The 23,892-nt window shown below is 39.1% G+C and overlaps 1 protein-coding gene across 1 annotated transcript; it reads right to left on the minus strand.

Annotated features, from left to right (window-relative positions):
* Positions 1–390: 390 nt before the first annotated feature.
* Positions 391–18,200, minus strand: LOC100376288 (aminopeptidase N-like). The gene is made up of 18 exons (XM_006822432.3): positions 18,084–18,200; positions 15,342–16,034; positions 14,934–15,207; positions 14,614–14,734; positions 14,008–14,162; positions 13,373–13,486; positions 13,114–13,254; positions 11,448–11,579; positions 10,859–11,034; positions 10,471–10,565; positions 6,274–6,413; positions 5,931–6,134; positions 5,486–5,562; positions 4,892–5,002; positions 4,371–4,529; positions 4,035–4,166; positions 3,662–3,734; positions 391–2,450 (listed from the first exon to the last, which is right to left on the minus strand). The coding sequence occupies exons 1-18, from the start codon at positions 18,101–18,103 to the stop codon at positions 2,292–2,294; spliced, it is 2,976 nt and encodes a 991-aa protein (XP_006822495.2). The 5' UTR covers positions 18,104–18,200; the 3' UTR covers positions 391–2,291.
* Positions 18,201–23,892: the final 5,692 nt, after the last annotated feature.

A 23,892-nucleotide genomic window follows, 5' to 3' on the forward strand; every position in this document is an offset into this window, starting at 1 on the left:
CGTTTTTAGCGTGTGTTATTATTGTCGCTTAGGACTCAACTCCCGCGCGTGCGCAGGTGACGACCCTCCCGCTTTCATAAATAAAAGAATTTTTCTAGGCTAAACCAAATTATAAAACTATATCTATTTTATATTGTGTATATAACACGTAGTATTTTTCGGTACTTGACTTGTATGTTACATGCCCCACAGCTGAGTTGGACAACTCTGTATAAATATATTAAATGAATAATAAAAAATAAATAGGAAAACGAAGATAAAAGTAGGCACCCTGTGATCGCGAATTTAATTTGACTAGTTTGCTGTATAGCTCGATTTATAGGACATGATAGCTAATATTGCAGTTATAAATCTTCGTATTATTATCAAAATAAAATCAGTACACAAAAATATAATACTAGCTATAGTAGTTTAATTTAATATCAACGATCACGTTAAATATTTAAAACAAACAAAACACACAGACAATAAACGTGCAATTAAAAAATAAAATAAAATTAATTATTAAAAATAAATCTTAAATAAAGACCCGTCAGTAAACATGGTTTACACGTATGATTAAAACCACTGTGGGCATTTTAATAACTACCTCTTATTTCCAAGATATTTAGAACAATACAAGTAATGATTATAGAAAGCATACATTAATAGATTGACTGGTGGATAAATTAATTGACAGGATATCTCAATAATTGATTGTCATTAATTAAACTCGTTAATAAATACATTCAATTCTACTAGAAAGTGGCCACGCTCTGTGGTTTGTAATCAATAAAATATCATAAATCGAAAGCGGTGTTTAAAAATTCTAACAGACCAATCAAACGAGTGTATGAAGGTGTTTATGCTTGGGTGACTGGAGCTTACAATGTGGGTAACGGCCCCGTAATGCGTTCACTCACGTAGAAAATCCGCTACCCGTAAATTCTACATGGCAAAACTTGCCCCCTACAACCAATGACAACGAGCTTCTATGATCCTCTATCTCTCTGTTAAGCTGTATTCAAAGTACAAATAGACACATTCACAGTAACAAAGATTTTTCAATTTGTTTATCAGGATTTTCACTTGGTTTGGGTCATTAGTTAAAGTGAATCGAGACACCAGTTCATAGAATTTCACTCAATTTTGGTGTTGTTGAACTTGAAGTATGGCTGTCTTGGTTCGCCTCAGATGTTCGAGTTCCAGTTCTATAGAAAATGGTACAAGCCACACCAAAAAAAGCTTTTACATCAAAAACCAGACAGATCGTTTTAAAATGACACTTTTTGCGTTTTCTTCTGCCGAGGGACCAACAGTGACGTAAATGTGTGAATTGCTGACCAGCAAACAACAGAAATCTGCACAGAGGTTATTGAAATCAACACAAATAAGTATCCTGGATTGAAAGCATTGTATATTTAACATACTGCAAGTTTACGTGGAAAAAATGCCGATTTGACTCCCTGAATCACAAAAAAAATGAAGAAAGAAATGTTTGTAAAGTTACGTTGAAGCAAATCAAGGAGTATACAAAATTACTGAATGTCAACATCCATGAACAAATAACACAAAATTATTCTTTGACAATCGGAAGCCTGAGAATTGAAATTACAACAAACAATGTTGCAATAGGTTGGACAATTATCGTGTATGCATACATGTCAGAAAATATTACAGGATTCAAATATGGGACGCATTCACAACTGTCAAATGTCAACAAAATGTGATCACATTATATTTGCGTGGATATATTTTTCATCATTTCACTTAACTTTTAATGACTTAATCATTTGTTTTATTTGCTGCATAAAAATCCGCCCAAATCCCGTGAAAATTTCAAATCTCGCAGTTTTGAACGTCCACTCACACGACACACGACAAGGCCTCACGCTGTATGATGCCGATGTATTCTAGAAGTAAAACGATCTCTAATTGGTTGAGTAATTGACTCTGAATTGAGGTGCTCGTGTGCAATAGATTTTTGCACGGGGGAAAACGCCGAGTATGGTTGAATTTCGTTGGCGGATGGCTTAAAATTAACTTCGTAATTGTACCATGGAAATATTGAAATATTTCTCTAATAAAGCACAGCAGTCGTCGAGACGCGTTGTGCTCGACGTGAGTCCCATGCAACGTGCATAACGTGTGTAAAATATTTATATCGGCGATTGTGACACTATACTAAAACGAAAAGTAATTAGCATAATAATTAAAACACACATGTAATTAGCATAATAATTGAAATGACCATGAAACATTACACTGATGTACCTGATATGTCCAAGAACTGTGAATTGTTAATTGTGAGTTCAAATATTATTAATAACTACATTATTTAGCCAATTTGTAATTCCCTGTCTATTCCTCTTCATCCACGCTATGTTGGTCTCAACTTTGAGTTTGGCTTCATAGAAACCTTGAGCAGCATAACTCGGCATGTCAGGATATCGTGCTGCGAATCCTAGCAACTGGAAAAGAAAATATAATGCTTTTAGATGGTTGGTTATATTAAATGTTCTTACGAAGCGTCATGGGCAGCATAATTTAAACGTTGTTCTTTCAGGGTGCTGACTGGCGGTCACTATAATCATTGAAGGTATAAGAACATGTCATTTTACTTTCCATGGTATAACAGATAACTAAGGTAGTTTATTTACCGTCATTGTGACGTAACAGTGATCGAAAAGAGTTAATTCACAAGGGACTTCTTGTTATTCCTTGCTCACGAATCAAAATAGCTTTTCGGAAAAATCTTGACTAATTCTCAAGTAATCATTATAAATTTGGCTTATTCATGGTTGTAAATTGCCGAAAATGTTGTTGGTTGTTGGTCTACTAAAAGTGACATATGCAGATTTGCTGGATCTCTCGTGAGATTTGCTGGATCTCTCGTGAGAGATGTCGTCTATACGCAGATTAGAGCCATTGTGAGCATTTGTTCTAGATCCATTCACAGTCCCTCTATAATGAATCAGAACTGGGGTTTAAATAGCGGTGATCGTCGCACGGCGCGTTCGAATTTCGTGTTAAAAACATTATTACACAATTGTCACCGTAACGCCTTAAGTTACAGCGTGCCGTAATTTTAGGGGGTATTTTCATCCTACTGCATTAGGAAATGTGAATTCCAAATATGGAATGATTACGCACGTAAGCGTCTTCTAATAATAAAAACAAACATGGCTGCCACGAGAGTTTGACCGGACTCCACACAAAGATGTTCGCCGAATTAGTTCTAAACATTTTGGATTTCGGCATTCCCATGGTGTATCCTTGGAGGGAAAAGATGTATAATAATAAGGTTATTACGAGGATACCTCAAAGTATGCACTCAGACAGTACGCCGCGCATCGACCTCCGCTGCGCGTCGGTCGATACTCCAGCTGTACTGTCTTCGTGCATACTTTGAGGCATCCTCATAATCGACCAGGACGCGATGATATGACCACCGTCCATCATAACTGCCGACCAGCACAATGCGTGTACACAATATAAACCGTCAGATGTGTACTGGTATGTTCAACAGCACACCGCCACTGGCAAAAGGGGGAGATTTGGTTTAAACTGATATCCATGGATACATAACATTTCTCTAATGAAAATGATGAAATACAGCGTTAATGGATTACGTAACTTGTATGTGTTTTGTAAATATATATACACCTGTTATAAAACATACCTGCTGTAAATCATAGTCTGTGTTCATCCAGGGAGAAAATGTCCAAACAACATTATACGCTGACTCGCCAAGACTAGAAGACAAGAAACAAGTTAAACAATACTCACTATAGTTGCAAACAATAGTTTGTAAATACTCTAATTAAATAAAAGAGATGCGAAAATATACATCGTGAATTTGACAATACAATTCGAAAACAGTGTTTATTTTTTTATCATAGCATGGGCCACAGTCCTGAGAATGACTGTGTTTGAGCGGAAAAGAATATTTTAGTGTAAAAACTACATAAAAATAACTTCGCTTGACTTTCTCATCTCATTTCAATCATTGTTTGTATCTTATTTTACATGTAGAACGTAATTCACGCACTCACGTTGAATTCAAAGCGTCAAAGTTATTCATGACATAGTGCCATGCAACAGAGTATCCCATTGCTGATTTCGATCTCACGTCTTCTATCACAGTATGTGCTTGGCTAGGATCATTGGTAAATTCTTCAATATACCTAAAATACCAATTGTAATTAAGAAGATGTTTCGTAAGGTAGTTCAAATGTTAGTGACATGCACTTTCTATTGGAATATATATCGTATTCTCATTTGAACTTGCAGCATAGTTAACAGTGTAATGAGTAATACATATGTAGTGCCCCCAGGCGACGAAGCTCTCCCTTGACGTAAATAGTTGCAATCAGAGAAACTATAATTACCTTCCTAGTATTTCATTTCTTGAACAACCCATAGCAGATCGTAAACTTTCACGTTCCTCCGGATTCGTCAGACTTTGATTATGAGCAAACTGCCATTCTTTATCAGATCCAAACTTTATAGCAATACAATATATTGCAGGCCGTACACTGGTTTCAATCCTGTCAATCATATCATTAAAACACAATTCAGTGTTGTAATAGATTTATAAACAAAATTGGATCATGGTTTGCCTGACACCATTCCTAAAAATCGCACCCGTCTGTGACTTAACTGAACGACACGAATGCCATTCAAGGCATTGATACTGTTTTGATCTGTATCTGTTCATTATTGAATATTATGTTTCTGAGAAAGTTTACTATATTCTAGACGACAAACAACAATATAACCAACCACAATGGCCGATTTGAACGACATTGCCTTTACACACATACGTCATTATGACGTCACTGGAGTGCGCGACTAATATGAATAGTGTAATGATAATTACTGACACTGTTTTCTATCTAAAGTGACTTACGGATTGTTCTCAGGGTCAGCCATCCATTCTGCGAACAGTTTTGTTGCATTTTTAACACAATCAATGTTCCCCCACAAACACGCAATCTTTATTGCTCTTGGACGTAGGCGACTGTATAAAAGAACCAACACATTAAAAATAAAAACGTTCATATCATTTGATGTTTGTAAATATGGGTAGTATTTAGAAATGAAATATGAGTATGGGTACGACCTCATTTGTGTCTATTGAATAATGAAGACGGCGTATTACAACCTGTGGCCAATCGACTCAGAATATTCAAGATTAAATATCGCATAAAACACTCTTTACCCCTTTGAGCATTCGATCCTCAGTACTACACACATCAATACATGCACAATTTACTCCATTATTAAGCGTTTCCGGTAAATTAGATTACAAATATGCAGCTGTTATCTGTTAAAATATGTAGAGTTCATTGTATACAAACTGAATTAACCCTTTAAAACTTATGATGCCAACCTCGTGTACTACATTGATTAGACCTGAGATTGGTTCACATACACTTGCGTGGTGTGGCGTAGTGTGATGTTATGAATGGTATACACTGGTATAATAACTTGGAATACTTGCCTGTTCAAAGTATCCTTATCACTGAAATCCCAGCCAAGTGATTCGTAAATGGGCGTTATTTGTTTGCTCCAGTAATACTACAGGACATAGATATAAAATGGTTTATGTATACTGTACAGTTGCAAACCGAATAGTTCTACTTGCTTTTATACCTTAATTAAACTTGGCTTTTATCACGGAGCAGAATTTCAAAAGGAGGACATTTCATTCATCCAGCTTAATAAAATATGGAACAGTAACACAATGAAGAGAGCAACTAAACACAAATTATAAAATCATTAGGTCTGAAACATGGAAGATGTTCATGTGGCGAAGCCAGAGTTGCAGCAGCTGATAGGACAGAGTGAAGACGTTTGGTGTAGGTACAATGTGCCACTAGACATAGAGGATAGATAGATAGATTTGTCACGGAAACCTACTAAGAATATAATCGAATGTGCCATACCCGGAGAGAACTAAATTCAGTACTTCTCATGAATGAGCGGTGTATAAAGTTCAGGTTTTCAACCATCAGTGCCCAGGTGGGATACTCTGTTTCTCTGTACATGTATTCACTGAGTCGATGACAGTTCACGTTATCGGTGTAGAATGCTTGTGATATCTTGAAACAGTCATCCAACAGAGCGGTCCTTGTCTGGGCAGGAAACACCTGTCAGGTAAAGAAGATATATATGTTCTACAAAGCCCTGTGACTTTGATTGTGCTTGTTCATAATGTTTTCTTGCCACTAGTATAATACTATCAAATGTATCACAGAAACGATGGAATCATATCAAGCACTTATCTACCTTAAAGTCTACATCGTCTTTCAGAGCTTCTGCCAGTCGTTTCCAGTTTTCATCATCATAGTTAACACGATAGAATCCCAATTGATTAATATTTACTAGTACCCAGTCTAGAGATCCAGCATCGCTCAAATCAATCTCTCCTGTGGACAGTGTGACAGTTATAGTGATACATAATGAAACCATCGAGGGAGAGGATGCGATACCCCCTATCGCCACGCCTGTTTACACTCTTAGGGGGAGGGGCAGAGGTACTCCGGTTGAACAAGGGGGTGCCGCGCCTAAGCTCCCTGGTGGCAGAAAACGCGATGATCTGCCAGGTAACGTTGATGCGGTTGATACCGATGACCTGTATACCCAGGTATGGCGTCTTCAACAGCAATTACGTGAACACGAGGAGGTTTGGGATATGCGTCTAAAGTTAGAGCGCGCTATACGAAAGGAGGCTGACACTCATAAACTGTCACGCACCCATACGCCATGTGATGAACCAGTCGATTATGAAATTCCTACCACCCGTGATAAGCTACGACCAAGAGATCATAATCCTCACACCGTTTTACAGGCACCTCGTTTGCCTACCTTTTCGGGAGATGCCGATCGAAAAGGTGACGTTGACTTCTCATCGTGGATTTACGAAGTGAAACTGCTTCGTGGTGATCCTACCGTTAGCGACGATTACACACTGCGAACAGCGATACGCTCGCTGCGTGGAACCACAGCTAAGTTAATCAATACGTGATACTGTGATACGTGATACTGTGATGCTGGATGAGCTTATTGATAAGTTCACGGCAACGTTTGGTGAGATTGAGAATGGTTCTGCTCTGCTGAAGTCGTTCTATGCGTGTACACAGCACGAAGACGAGACTGTGTCCCAGTACGCGATCCCGTTGGAGATAGCTTTAGGTCGCGTTCGTGAACAGGGGGCATCGAAGACTCCCTGGTAGACAAGACGCTTCGATCGGTGTTCTGGGGTTCTCTCAGAGATGAACGTGTAGAAGCCCGAACACAACATGAGGTTAAAAATTGCACGACTTTCGCCGAGCTCAGCCAGGTATGTCGTCGGGATGAACGAGAAGTCGCGGAACGCGATAGTAGGCATGGCGTGACTAAGAAAGCACATGCACAGGCTACACATTGCGGCGATAAAGAGGACGACTCGGCTGCGCTCATAGATACTATGAAGGGTGCACTCCTTGTGCTGACGAAACAGATTGCCCAGATCCACAGCGACGTGACTCGGCGTCTGGACGACCTGGAGGCAAATAGGGCCCAAGACCTAGAACGGGGGAGTGCCACCAACGGGCATACACTACTCATAGCAAATACGAACGCAATTGCGAAGCCGATGTCTGAGGACACTAGACCGCCACCTATGTGCTATAATTGCCGTGGCGTTGGCCACCTGTCTAAGGACTGTTGTTCACCATGTTCCCATTGTGGGGACGAGGCACATTCATCGTACAAGTGCCCTAACCGACCCAAAACAAAGAACTACAAAAGGAAGGGTAAGGCAAACAAAGCACTTATTGACCGACGTAACGGACAGCTATATCATGCTGCGGCCACAGTCAATGGTGTGCGCTGCAATGCGATGATTGATTCCGGATCCCAAGTTACCATAATTGCATCATCATTCTATCACAAACACCTTTCCGACGTACCTTACTCATCTCTCGACCAATCACTTGATACTAGGTGTCACCGATGATTACCTCCAATCCGAGAGGATCATAGAGGTAGACGTATCATTTGAACGTAAAATGTTTCACCTTGTCTGTTGACTGTTGGTCTTGGATGCCCGTGGCGAGGCATGCCTATATATTCAAACGCCAGATGCGATATGGAATTGCATGACCCGACACAGCGAGATCTCCATGGGACATTACGTTGTAGGCTTACGTTCCAGGGCAGCAGTGGGTGAGCTATTTGTATATATGTATATAGTGTTATGAGACTTCTTTTTGTGAAGAGCCGGTTTTGACAGGTTGGCGGAGCGTGTGTTCTTAGTCAGTCGTGGTTCGTGTCATCGTTTTTTGGTTTACTCGCAGGATTTTTAGCGACAAATCTGAAACCTACGAATAGGTTATATACCCTGCGCGGGCATGGTTTTCTTAGGAATCTGGAAGACTATGTGGTGCGTCACGATGTTGTTTGCGGAGCCACCAATAGGTGGGTTGTTCGTGAACATATCAGGGGGTGTGACTCGCACGATTGCGACAGACACTGCCCTAGGGGGACATCAGCACTGTATTCCCTATATCCTCTAGTTCTGGCTAAGGCCAACAGGTACTCGTGAGGAGTTTGAATGAGTGTGTGTATTGTCTAGTGTGAATCAATTAGGTGTACACGTCTCTAACTTCTGAAACATTTCTAAAGAAAACATTACTAGGGACATTATATGTAAAGGTTCTATTGACGATCGAATGACGCCCACGTTTCCGTTAATGCTGTGCTTTTCGAGTTTGTTGACCTTGTTTCCGCATTACCCTGCTTCGTTTGGGTCTGCCTGGGTATGCCCTAGTGCTTCTGTGCACTGTGGCATCCTTGGACAGACCAGGGGAGTGTGAAACCAGGGTAATTTTACTGTTTCTTTAAATCTATGTAGTTTTCTTTATATTTCTTGTTACTACGGGCCTGTGCGTTATTTATTATGGTAACCCGTATTTGTGACGTCATGGAACAGTTTTGGTCTCATGATTGACGCCTGTTGAGACGCGCTTCACTGATTGGTGCGTCCCATGATGTCACGCCACTCGGCGCGCAAGAGAAGAAGGTGCAGGACAGAGACAAAGATGGCAGCAGCCGAAAACGGGATTGTGTTGGAACCGTGAACACGAACGTGTTCTGGAAAGCACCAAGTCGGCGTATGAAAACCTGAGAAAGAACTGAGTTCAACTTCAGGGTGTTGCAGCCCACGGACGAGTTTATGTTTTTCCCGTACTGCGAAGAAACCAAAGTGACTGTCGAGCTTGCGTTGCGCCAAATTTGTGGGCGTACAGCGTTGGACTGTGTCGTCGATGACCGAATTGATGCGACTCAGGAACTGATCGATAAGCGGTGAGTGATCTTTTGCAACGTATGGCTCAAGGAACTTGACGTACATCAGATCGTAAGCCTGGAATCATTAGGAGTAGTTGTGATTTCCGGAGAGTGGCCGTGTTCTCTGGCGACGCCATTACTTCATCGCTGATTATACCTGCCTCGTGGTCAGCGAATTTACTGTACAGGACTGTATAGAACGTTGTGAACTGGTTGGCGATTTTGTTGACATGAGTTTATTATTGTGTTATGTATCATTTTATGAGAACTGACGATAGCGGTAAAGCTATTGTGTTCTCACTGTAAAATTTCTGTAAAGCACGTATTTTGTAATTTCAGAAATTGCCGTTGTACTTAGACATGTTGTTGCTATGGCGTTTCTATATTGAGTGAATTACTAGTTCAAACATTAAATCTGTTTACTTTACATTTGTATTTTATTTATTTTTATTTGACCGGTTGGTTGTTCGTTCCCCCAGGCGGTATAAATGCCTGTATGCTCCTCACCACGCCAAATTAGCTAGCCTGAGATTCGAATACGATTATTTTTATGAAATTGGGAAATTCGCACCGGAGCTCATGTCCGGTTATCCACGTCCTCCATTGTGTGTAAAACGAAATATCTCGCGGTGGACTTGGTGCGAGAAATACCCGAGTTTCAATAACAATACAATGTGCGTGTATATAACTACTGTCAAATAGAAGATATGTACAGAATTTTATTCATTGCTTTAATCAAAGTTGCATTTCACACTAACATATGCACCCCAAAATGTTGAAATTATAGATGGGTGACAAGAAATTAACTGCAGATGAGCGTAAGCCGGCCTCTTAAACTAAATATGCTTGTCGAAAGGATAAAACCTCAAGTATTGTCACAATGAAATGTGTGAAGGGGTCAGAGCAGGAGATATACGTTCAATACTTCACATTTCGCAGAAAAAGAGCACGGACCATTTTTACACATTTTATATTTTCAGCTTGTTTTTTCATATATATTTACAAAGATGGAATTCAATTAAATGTATAGATAGAGTATTCATGGAAGGTACTAACGTTAGTACCTTCCATGGAGTAATATAATGTAGTAAGTGGCGGATCTTGTCACACTGCCATGCATGGTAAACGTATGTGTAATGGCATATACAGTCATACCTGGTTTGTCTGTGTTCCTCAGCCATTCAAAACTAGGATTAATGAAATCTGGGTTTGCAGCATATGTATACGTCAATGGCACATGCCATAAATACCTTGAGTGAGTAGAGGAGTATGGGTAATATATCAGTATATATCAAAGAGTTATATGAGTAAATTTATTTCATCTACCTACTTGCGTGGTCATGTGACATACATGTCATGTGCTTCCACGATTAACGACGTAATACTACGTAAGTATGTGAACATACCCGTTTGTAGACACTAATCTATTCCATAATGTTGTTTTTGAGCAAGAAATGGTTTACCTATTGAAGTGGTAACTTGGTACACCGGTGACGAGAAAGCACTTTAAAATAAATTATGAAAATCTTACTGCACTTCTTACCCTAGATTTTCATACAAGTCGTTAGTTACATCGTTAGGGTCACTCAGAAAGTGATCTTGTACAACAGACGCCTTAGTTTCGCTGGTTCTCGTAACTGTTACTACAGGATAACCATGTTGCAAGGTCCATGTATCCATCACCGCCTTGACGTCTGTGTTGCCATGACCTCTGTCAGCCTGTATTGAATGAGTTAGTCAAGAACCAGTGGGGCTTATACACGACCTCAAAAGGTCACACATCCTTACACTTCATGTAGTTATTGATTAACTATGAAATTGACATTTTACGATTATATTTTTAAAAGAAGTTTAACGTGGTAAAACATCAGGTAAAATTTTGGCAATTGTTGCTCTTGTTAAGCAGCAGCAGTGTCGCTTGGAAGTGCCCGGATGTGTGACCTTATATGTCTATCGCAAGTGTTATTCTATAATCATATAATGTAATTAAATGTCCATTTTAATAAGACATGACACTAATACATTTTAGTATGACTGATTGTAATTATTTTAAAACGAATTCATCAGATATGTACAATTAAATACAATAATTCAACAGTGTGTGGTAAAGTATGATGTCTTGGTAAACGTACCTTTGTAAGTTCTTCCCATAACTGATCAGTGAAGACAGACTCATACAAGTGATTTGCTACGTAGGTTCTAATACCTTCATTTATCACATCATCGTCGAGAAACGCTTTCAAAGACCGACGTATAGAGGCGCCCTAAAACGGAAATGTTGATAATTGATACAAAATTGGTGTTACATTACACTCAACAACTCCCTGACATGTTACAATTACATCGCATCCTCTCTCAGTAGATACAGAATGCATCGAGATATTGCAATTTTAAAATTAAAACAAGCAGCCTCTCAGCTGAGATAGCTCCGCTGTTAGCAATGCACATTTCAATTAAAGAACAGAAGATATCATTAGAAAATGAACAATATGCATAGTATCAATGCAATGGGACTTGCTGTTTTCAACAAGAATTCAAAAATATCATTTTCACCAGAAATGATTGTGGTTTTTAACAAGAAGTTAAATATCACTTGTTACCAAAAATGACAAAAATATTCACCAAAATTAGAGAATAAAAGATATCATTACAAAATGAATAAATCTGAGAGAGGTCCACATGTAGTACTTATATACGTAATATCAAAGCAATTGGACTTGCGGTTTTTAACAAGAAGTCGAAACGATCACTTTTTACCAAAAATGACAAAAATATTCACCAAAATTAGAGAATTGATGATATCATTACAAAATGAACAAATTTGAGAGTGGTCCACATGTAGTACCTATATATGTAATATCAAAGCAATTGGACTTGTGGTTTTTAACAAGAAGTCGAAAATATCACTTTTTACCAAAATTGACAAAAATATTCACCAAAATTAGAGAACTAAAGATATCATTACAAAATGAACAAATCTGAGAGAGATCCACATGTAGTACCTATATATGTAATATCAAAGCAATTGGACTTGCGGTTTTAACAAGAAGTCGAAAATATCATTTTTTACCAAAAATTACAAAAATATTCACCAAAATTAGAGAATTGAAGATATGATCATGAAATGAACAAATCTGAGAGAGGTCTACCCAAGGTACATATACACCAAGTATCAAAGCATTCAGGCTTGTAGTTTTCAAGAAGAAGTCGAAAAAGTAAAACATTGACACAGACGACGGACGACGGATGACGACGGACAATCACTCATATGATAAGCTCCGCTCGACAAAGTCGACAGCGGAGCTAAAAAATGGCCAAATATATTTTGTGAAGCATGTATCTCTTAGTATTATGATATAGTTTGAAAGCGACACTGTAGGAGCTCAGATTTGTGGCGCAAATATTAACGATTATCATTTTATCAGTTTTTCGCCCGTTGCTATGCAACTAGGGGTCTCTTAACAACCATTTATGCGCCGCGCTAATACGGTACTGTTGTTGCATGGTTGCTAAAAAGTTTTCATCGAAATCGATCAATGCTGAGTGACTGAGACAACCCCAAAAATATCCGACCGAACAGACACACACACGCACACACACACACAATGTACCGTGCTAGTAAGTTTAAATGAAAACAGTTAAATGAACCGCGTATAAATGTAAACTCCATACTCTCACACATTCCCGAGGTCACATCTAACGGGAAGGTTATTGTATATTGTATGCATGATTAGCAGAGTTGTGTACCCTTTTGTATTATCTACCCTTGGTTCTAGTGACATGCATACATTGACTCACCCTACTATACGATGTTTTGTCGAAGACTCCAGTTATTTCATGTCTCCATCCACTGACTGGTCTAACAAGGGGCTCAGCAAGCATGGAATTCGAGTCGTAACGAAACGCTCCTTCTAGATCTAAAACCATAAATTGGTCCGCCTAATATAGAAAAGTACAAGTAGTTATCTATTTTAAATGTGTGTTTCAAACTGTCGTTTGAATTCGTCTTTCACACGTTGTCCGAACATAATTCATATACAATTATGTTGTCACTTACCACCTTCCATTCCGGGAAAAGCTGCTCCATGATAGGATACTCGTAGAAACTAGCGAAACCTTCGTTTAACCAAATATCGCTCCACCAATCACAGGTCAAGTAGTTACCAAACCACTGGAAATATAAATTGATCGGTTTCACTAAATTATACCGGGTTGCACCTTATCATTGCATACACTATCGGACTACATAATTGTATGTGTTTAATCCTTATCATATAACATTTTAGCATCCAATCTATAATGTATTGTTTTAAGATTTTAAATATTAAGCTTGATATGTTCATATCACGTAATATCGGAGGATTGATAACACTATGAACTTGATACTCGTAGCAGGGTGGTAGTAGGGAGGTACATTGCCTGGCGAGTAACTATACGTAGCACGCCTTTCTAAGCGTGGCATTGGGCCATCACTGAGTAGACACCATGTATATACCATTTCCAAGTATAGTATAGTAATACATCTGACGTCTTCAAACGGTTTGAATGTAATCAACTACAACGGCCGCTTCCACTGAATGATTTAACACTCCCTCCACACATTTCAAATATGTGCCACAATGACAATATATTTTTAAATATTGGAAAAGTGTTATACGACTGTGACATTGTGAATACGATGAAATATATTACCATATGTGCTATTTCGTGTGTCACTATGGCGGCTACACTTTGTTTATAATACTCGGTCTGTTCCACCTCGTCGTAAAGTAACCGATTCTCTCGAAACAACATACATCCCCAGAATTCAGTCGCACCGGCAGCGTAGTTGGGAATGGCTATCATGTCTGACGAGTAATGAAAACACAGTCAATGTACCCACTAATTATAGTGAAAAACCATCAGTTATACATCATTGTGTGAACGTTGGCGTCGGTAAATTCCAGTAAAGTTCGTTTATGGCTTGTACGATCATTGGTTCTGGCTCGGACTACTATAGTACTACTATGACAGTAGTCTGAGGTTCGGACAATTTTAGAAGTGACGAGACTAAGACTTGTTCTGGATTTCTTGTCGAAGTGGTGGAAGTGGTCAGATCATTGATCACCGATTATAACATGTCTAGCAATTACATAAGATTACAAAAATGTCGAATTCGATGACGTACTGAGACCTGACTCCAATACTTATTGTATATAACATTGCGTTGACATAATAAATATATATGCCCACTTTCACACCAACATACAATGTACACTATATTTCGAAACAACACTACCTTTTCAGATTGAAACTCACCCATTTTGGGAAGACCGTACGGTACCCCAACTTTGTTCTCAAAGAGAGTCATAATCTCGCTCCCAGCATTCAGAGCGAATTCCCCGAGTTGTAGTTTGTCTTGACGTGCCCAAACTCTGAACTTTAATCAAAACAAGAAGATGTGCTAATTAAACGTGACGCTTTTTATGCCATAGAAATTCTGCATAGGTAATATATGATTGTAATTCCAGCAGTATGAATAGAATAGAATAGAATAGAATAGAATAGAATAGAATAGAATAGAATAGAATAGAATAGAATAGAATAGAATAGAATAGAATAGAATCATGCTGATTTACCGGGTATCCATTTGCTGTCGTAGTTTCAATATAATCGAAATCAGCCACCACCATTACAAGCAGGTACGTCACCATACTAGGGGTCGTCTCAAATCGCGTTTCAGTCCAATCATTGCCCAGGTCGACACTCTCCCTCACCGGCATGTTGGACTTCGCCCAGCGTTTGTTGTGATAGATTAGGGTAAGATTAAATGTTGCTCTGAAATGTGGTTCATCAAAGCATGGAAAGACTTCCCTGGCATAGTTTGGCGTGAATTTAGTGTTGCATATCCACCTACACAAAGAGAAAACAATGTGATAAAAAATATACGATACTGTTGCTATTTTAGTTGGGTTGTAACGTGAATGTATGCTACACAACAGGTATACACATATATGCATAGACACGTAATACAGACATATACTAACCTCGTTTCGTTATTTATTTCATACGATTGATAATACATTCCAAATTGGTTGTAATAAGCATAATCCATTTCTGCGCCGAAGTGAAGTATCTCCAACGTGTAGTAGGCATTCGTTTCCATGGTTTCCACTGTTTCCACAACGAAAAGCTCATGCATCTCGTCTAATTTCCCTGACTTTATACCGATCTCCTTTCCTGTGTCACTCTCTGTGATCTTAATCATGCCAGGTTCAAAGTTAACGTTCAAGAATCTACTGTTCATCTTGACAGTGTTCGTGGATTCATCACAGCGGAGGTAGATAGTCTCATGACCTTCGAATGTAAATCTCTCCATTTCACTGGTTTCATATTCGTATAGGAACGTCTTCACAGTGAGATCGTAGTGTAAAGGATATATCGAGTTGGGTAATTTCTCTCCAAATGGTTCATAGGGTGGAATGGATGGTTTGTCTGGCATATCTGGGAGACGGGGAACTATGTCACATTCGTCTGACGACTGCTCTGTTACATCATTTTCACATTCGCATTTATTGGATGGATGTGGAATATAATAAAATATTAAGGCCACTACGATAAGCAACAATACGAATACGACGCCAATAAGTATAGCCTTATTGCGAGTGATGTAGCAGCCTTTCGACCTTTCCTTCTTCCAAACTCCATTCTCGGGCTCTAATTTTATGCCGTCGATCGAACTGTGAAATAATCGTTGAAAGTTAGAAAATAGTCACTTGCGGGCTACATAGTGGGAGAATTAAGTCAATGCATGCATTACGTAACACAACTGTCAAAGCGTCATAATCGTCGTGTTTGATATTCTCCCACGGGACGTACACAATGCGTGTGAACACATCGTTTGTTTACATACATGGAATACAACGCGTACTACACTGTGACTCTACAGGGCGTCTGTGGCACTATGTGACGACTGTTGCACTGCGAGACGACTTTGGCGCTGCCTGACGACTGTGGCACTATGTGACGACTGTTGCACTGCGAGACGACTTTGGCGTTGCCTGACGACTGTGGCGCTGCGTGACGACTGTGACGCAGTGTGACGACTGTGGTAGTGCGTGGCGAGTGTGGCAATGCGTGACGACTGTGGTAGTGTGTGGCGAGTGTGGCAATGCTGACAGCTGTGGTAGTGCGTGTCGAGTGTGGCAATGCGTGACGACTGTGGTAGTGTGTGGCGAGTGTGGCAATGCTGACAGCTGTGGTAATGCGCAGCGAGTGTGGCAATGCGTGACGACTGTGACAGACATGTGTTCCCAATGGGTTCATTTTACAATGCATTGCAGTCATTTGTTTTCCTGTCACATATATCTCCATTTAACATATCTATCAATTTCAATATTCACATATCACTCACTACCTATATACTAGTATGTGAAGCATCAAATTGGTTGATAAGATAAGAGCAGTGACTGGCAAGCTTGAATTACACCCCCCCCCCGAATATTATAGATTGTATGTACTGACATGAAATCATATGTGACAATATGGGTGGTTTGACAACAACAACAACAACAACAACAACGACGACGACGATGACAATTACAATAATTGCTTATATAATATATCATTCAATATAATTATTTATTGCGATTTGTTGTTGAGTGATATGATTAATTGACTGATATTTGTACCATAATTACAGTGATGGCGTGCGTTTAGGTGTACCTTCAGTGACTATTCCATGACATAAACTTGCACAAACTGTTGGACATATCCCACATGTTTCAATTAAGTTCGTGGGTTGAATTTTGGCGGTCATTTCGGTTCACCCCTTCGATGGGAAATAACAATGTCACCATCCGATATCCATGTTTTCCCGATCGTTGCTGTTAAAGCGGAGGGGTAGACTCATGGGTTGACGTTTGTCTGTAAACAAGTACAGGCTATGACCGACTGCCGCTTACGCAGGCCATGGTTCCTGATTCGCTTGTCCGCACTGTTATGTATGAGATCAGCTCATCGTCCTTGTTTCTCGTAACGCCTTTGAGTCGTGCCCGGTGCCTGGAGCATGATTGACATTAGTGAAAGCCGCACTAAACATTGTATGTATTTATAAAAGCTACTGTCATTACCACATTTCCAAAAACTATCACTTAAGAGACCATTACAGTTCGACGACGGAGGCAACTTGCAAGCCAGAAAGTAATCACGTAAAGCATTCGCCTGAATTAGTGTGCCCACAGCAGAATAAAGCCCAGACAGTTAGCCCGTCAGATGGCAAAGAAAACAATTATTATTCTATTGGGGGAAAACCATTGTGAAATGTTGGTTTATTATACAACTCATTCACATCTAGAAAATAGAGATGTCACCACAAGTGGTGGTTACAATACAAACACACCACACGCCAGGTATCTAGGCGACTACCACCAACTGTCTTGCCATTTGAAATCGATACGCAAACACAAATATGATGAGAATGCGAGGCTGCAAAGCAACTTAGCTGCTTGTAACACAATACGCCACAAAAATGGCGGTCTGTCCGGGTTAAAATAAACAACCTAACTATATACTCATAACAACGTAAATAAAAACAGTAAACATGCTTCTCAAAACTGGAACAGTGATGAGACCCACTTCAATATATAGGAGCGCAGCTAACTTAAGACAGTGCCGTAATACTTGTCTTCGCCACTGTACACAGCAATATCCATTGTATTACATCGCTCACGCAACACTTTTCCACTGTGATCAAAACTTTGATTAGTAGTCTCAAAAACAATGCAAACCTTTGTGAGCCTTTGTCCATTATATCGTTGAAAACGTGTACTCTGATAGTCGGTGGGTCCTTTACTGCACACACAGGATAGTATCGCCGCAGTGTCGTAAACACTGTTGAACACCAGACCCTTTAACCGCTGATTAAATGGGTCACTTCCCAAGGACAAGCGCCAGGGACATACGCTTTCCCTTTCTTTAATGTATTTACCTTTGTCCATGACCGCATAACCACGACAAATTATATATATTCTGAAAGGATGAATATGTCACATTAAAAGTGTTTGGATATGTTAATCATATTATGGAGCCCCTGGAAAACGCAGTAATGTGTATCATACACGAATGTCATGCTCATATTTTTGTCAAGCGACGTCAATAATGATTGCCGTCAGCAGTGGCTTGCTCGTGAACACGGAAGTTTTACCGCCCATCTTAACGCACCGGGGTACGACACTAATAGATTATATTCCGTTCACTACCAGATCTCGCATAAGGGAATAGTCATGTTCTTATCCTGAGGCGGGTGGTTTTACTCAACAGCTAAATTCCAATGACCATTCCTAATGTAAAAAAAAACAGGGTGGACCCATAACAACACTTGAAAAAAGTGTTACCCCATACAAAAATTAGAAGAAAGCTTAGTGTTTTTTCAGCAATGAATTCTGTTACTGGGTAAACCGTGAGAACATTAAACGTGATTGCATTTATTTATTTATTTCATTGGCATAAAGTAGACAGCTGGCATAAATAAGGAGGATCACAGGTACTAGGATTGAAAATACTAGGCAGGTCATTTAGACAAATATTGAAGACAGGTGAAGTAAGATTACATCCCTGTTTAACCAATATTGGAGTAGCATTGTTTTGCTAAACCCTCTTAACATTTAACTTTATATTTTACTTTACTGTGCATGTTTTTGATAGTTTTAAACAGTTTTCCTGTTATATCGCATTTGATTAATTTTTAATCCCTGCCAGATTTTTTTAATATTTGGGTAATTTTGTTTATTGGCGTTCTCCGAATTACCATCGTAGAGAAATTTATTTACCAGAGTTTTTAATATGAAGAGATTGTCTGTAGATTGACAAACATGCCTGAATCCAAATTGTTGACCGGAAAGGGTGTTATTTGAATCTAAGAAAAAGATGTCAGCCTAATATTCAGGATGCTATTGAATAACTTGTCAAGACAGCTAGAGATGGCAATTCCCCTGTAGTTGGCCGTGTTATTTTTTGACCCAGATTAATTGTGGATTGGTACCAACAGACCCGTGCTCCATGAATGTGGATAGTTATTTGAATTATAAACAATATTAAACAGTTTATGTATTGCATATAATAAGTGATGTTGACCATACTTTAACAATCTTTACAAATTCGTCTGCCGGAGCCTTGCTACTTTTAAGAAGTCTAATTATATGGCTTTTGTTATTTCATTTTTTAAGATTGGTCTGTCTAAATAGGGGTTGCTACTTGCACTCTTTTCACTATTCTCCAATTCATTCACAATCTCAGAGTTGGATGTACTGCTATCAATATTAAGTAGGTAAACCAATCACCAGGTTGAACATTCCCATTATTATTACTGGAGTTTTCGCCATTTATATCACGGAGAATCTTCCAGAATTTTTATGTGTCTGTTTTTGAATTTTCCAATTCTTTGAGTTGTGCAGTCATTTTCTGATTAGTTTTATGTCTGATTAATTTTATACTTTTACGGGTTTGAAAGAGTTTCCCTCGGATCTATGGATCCTGAGGATACTTTTGTAATAAGCGTGATAGGCTTCTTAACTCCTTACAAAGGAACCAACAATTCTGGCAAAACGATTTATTTTGTTTACTTTTGCGTTTATTTTTTTAAGTTTAGGAGTAATTTTCTTCAGACATTTGTCTGCGATATTTGTAATTAACTTTTCAAAATCTGTGACTGCAGCTTCTGACTCATAAATGCCACAAGGTTTACTCATACAATTGTTAATTTCATTATTATTTAACTTTTCAAGGGTTGTTTGACAATTATCTTTAAATCAGATCAAGCACCACTGTAATGTCACCCAGAGTGCACACATCTCTAGTTTTGATTGTCTATAGTCACCTTGTATAATGTTTGACAACAAATTTTTACTGAGTTTAATTGCATCCAATAGATCACATAGGGGGCAGTAATTTGTAATTACTTTGTTACAATAACTTGAACATCAAAGCAAAGAAAACACAACTCACTGAAAACATTCTTGTTACTATGTCTTCCAACACCGTGTAGTTGGATAGTGCTGACGACAAATCGCAGGCTTTATGTGTTCCCACGGATGACCTTTCTAATTTGACTAACTCATTCAGTTGGTTCAGTTAATAGTTCAATTACGTGTAATTTAAAAATCTGTTCAAACTCAGTTTTTATTTTGTATCTTATATTTTATGGGATCTGGCGTGATTGTAGTTGCACCGGAGGAACAGTGGATTAAACTATAACATGGTTACGGTTGTTTACCCTATCGCTTCCAACATACAGATTCATTGTAATGTAGTGCATAGTCATACTTGTGAGAGGGCCCACAAAGTGGGTGAATGGAGATGGCCCCTAACATGTGAACAAATCATGCCTTCCAGCCAGAACAAAAGTAGGAAATAGTTCTCTGTGAATTAGATATGTACATATTTAATCCGAACCTCTTCGTCCATTTGCACAATATTCAGCTTGTAGTAAATGTGCATCTTCACAGATCTTTAGATATTGAATATCTGCATAATTAATGAGGTTATGAACTAGTTAATATATTGTTCAAATTACTTACATTAATTCAAAAACGACGACAAAACTGTTTGGCACACGAGCATGTAATTATGCTATAAATATGTTATATGTATTATCCCAGAGATTATATGTACAAAGTTTCATATGAATCTGTTTAATAGTATATGAGAAGCAAGTGACAATGCTTAAATTTTATTAATTAATATGCAATTTCGTAATTAATATGCATGAGTTTCAACTAAAAACTAATCAGGTCTTCGCATTAACCCAGAGTTTCATTAAAATTAGATAATTGGTTCTTGAGATATCAGTGGAACAGACACGAACAGACAGATACAGATGCACTAACCACGGAGACTCCCATTGTGTGCGCATAGACGTAAAACGTTGACGACCGTTTTCAAAGGCGATGAACGTTTAGGAGACGGAAATTAGTACGGTCATTTTCAATCAATCAGTCATGTTTTCAACATATTACGTTTTTTTTTAGTTCCTAATGTTGCACGGAGAGTTCTACTGGGGTATATTTTATTATAATCCATTGTGTGACATTCCCACAAAATATCTGACATTTAGGTATAACTTCGATTCAACATGATGCATTTTGGTAACCTCATTCAACGAAAACCGCACGGGTAATTACATTTAAAATCGATATGTATTGCACATATACTTACCTAACATGATTTGTTCATCCATGAGTGCGTTCTTTTTTACTTTCTATTCAAGTAAGGGAGGGGGAGGGGGGAGGGGGAGGGGAGGAGGCGGCGGCTCTTGACAGCCAGGTAGTTCTAGCTAAGATAGCATGGGAAAAAGAGAGATTAGAAAGACAAGAAAGGGAAAGGGAAAAGGAAAGACATGAAAGGGAAAGGGAAAAGGAAAGACATGAAAGGGAAAGGGAAAAGGAAAGACATGAAAGGGAAAGGGAAAAAGAAAGAAGGGAAAGGGAAAGAAATTTTTAGTTGGAAAAGATGAGATTAGAGCAGGAACTTAATAGAAGTGGTCCTAGTGGGTCAGAGTTTGGGTTTAGGTATGGTGGTGGTAAAGTTCAGGAATTTGATATGGCTCGGGAAATTAAATTAGTACCGAGATTTCAAGAGTAGGACGTGGATACCTATTTTTTGGCATTTGAGAAAATTGCCAAACGACTTGCATGGCCTGAACGTTATTGGACCTTGTTGTTGCATAGCGTGTTTACTGGAAAAGCTAGCGAAGTATGTTCCACTCTTGATGAGCAGTATTCAGATTATGAGTTTGTCAAAGCTGCAGTTCAGTCAGCCTATGAATTAGTGCCCGAAGCTTATAGACAGAGATTTAGGCATTTGCAGCGTACCGGTGGGCAAACATTTGTTGAGTTTGCTAGGGAGAAAGAGCTAATTTTTGATAAATGGTATAGGTCCCTCCAGGCAGAGAAATTTTTTTGTACTTTGCGGGAGGTAGTGTTGTTGGAGGAATTCAAAGATAGCATTCCCCTAGATATTAAAACCCACCTTGATGAGCATGACGTGAAAATATTAGAAATGCAGCTGCTGTGGCTGATGATTATGAATTAACCCATAAGAAGAGTGTAAAGTCCTATTCCCCCAGATGGAATAATAGGCGTTCCCGTGGTGCTAATGGTGCATTGAACGGTGGGGCTAGTGGTGAGTACTAAAAGTCAGTCTGTAACACCTAAACCAGCTGAGAACAAGAGAGTATGGGAAAAACCTCTTTGTTACTATTGTAAAAAGCTAGGGCATGTGAGGGCAGAGTGTTTCAAGTTGAAGAATGAGAGGCAGTGGAGAAAGCCAGTAGCATTTGCCAGTGTTAGAGACCCTGTTAGGAAAGTGCTAGGGAGTTCAGCGATGCCTGGAAAAAGATGTGGAATTCTTGGTGTACCTGAAGAGTATAAAAACTTCGTGTCAAAGGGTGAGGTATCCCTTGGTAAGGTTAGTGATAGTAAGCCTGTAGTTATACTCAGAGATACTGGGGCAGCTCAGTCTTTAATGTTGGCTGGTGTATTACCTTTAGATAATGTAAGTACAGATGCCAGTGTGCTGGTTCAGGGTATTGGAGGTGGTTATGAGTTTGTTCCCTTGTATAATGTCGAGTTGAGGTCTGATTTGGTCACTGGAGATGTGATTGTTGGTGTGGTCAAGTCCTTGCCGATAGAGGGCGTTACTTTTCTGCTGGGTAATGACCTGACTGGGGGTAAGGTGAGTGTACTCCCCGTGGTTTCTTGTAAGCCTGTGGTTAATGACAAGACTGAAGAGTTGCTTGAATTACATCCTGGTATATTCCCTGCGTGTGTTGTTACTAGGTCACAAACTAGTAAGGAGACAGGATGAGCTGGTGTCAGAGGTAGTGGAGTAAATTTGGGATATTTCTCGTGTTGTAGCCACGCCAACCTATTCTGAAACGGTCGACTGTTTCCGGATTTCCGACTCTCGCCGAAAGTGCGCCACCAAATGCCAAAATGTGAGAGGAAGTCATACCCCTGAGCCGTAATAATACTGGTCATTTCAGTATACTTTTAAACGATATACATTTTTCAGTCGGCGTTTTTTTTCTTTTTTTTGAGAGAGAGAGTTTTTAGATGTTGTGTTGTGGGCAGTTGCAGTGAAACATATAGTCATTGTGTAAGTATTCACACGTTTCTAATCGATCCGAAGGTGCGACAACAGTGGACGATTCATTTTTTGGAAAAACTGTCCTCGTCCATGAAAAAAAAAACTAGGTTTAAAGAGAAACGCCGACAACATAAACCTGGCGCAACACTTTTGAAAGAAATAGATTCCGGACCATGATCACCGAGGCGGATTTCAGAAGAGAGAGACGTCCGGCAAGTGTTTCAAATGAGTTGACTTTTTTGCGATCCTGATTATCGTTTTATAGAGACCATTTAGTCCCTGTTAAGTAAAAGGTAGCAATAATTTCGACAGTGACACGAAAACGAAGCGTCGGACAAACAGGAAATTACACAGCCCTTACACACTGCTAATTGTTTTCATTTTCGAAGGCTAAAAGTTTCTGAATTGTTTGGTGGTTTGTGTTGAATGTCGAATTCACACCTCTGTTCATTT

The sequence above is a fragment of the Saccoglossus kowalevskii genome, chromosome 3 (assembly GCF_978046115.1).
Source record: "Saccoglossus kowalevskii chromosome 3, keSacKowa6.1, whole genome shotgun sequence".
Lineage (NCBI taxonomy): Eukaryota > Metazoa > Hemichordata > Enteropneusta > Harrimaniidae > Saccoglossus > Saccoglossus kowalevskii.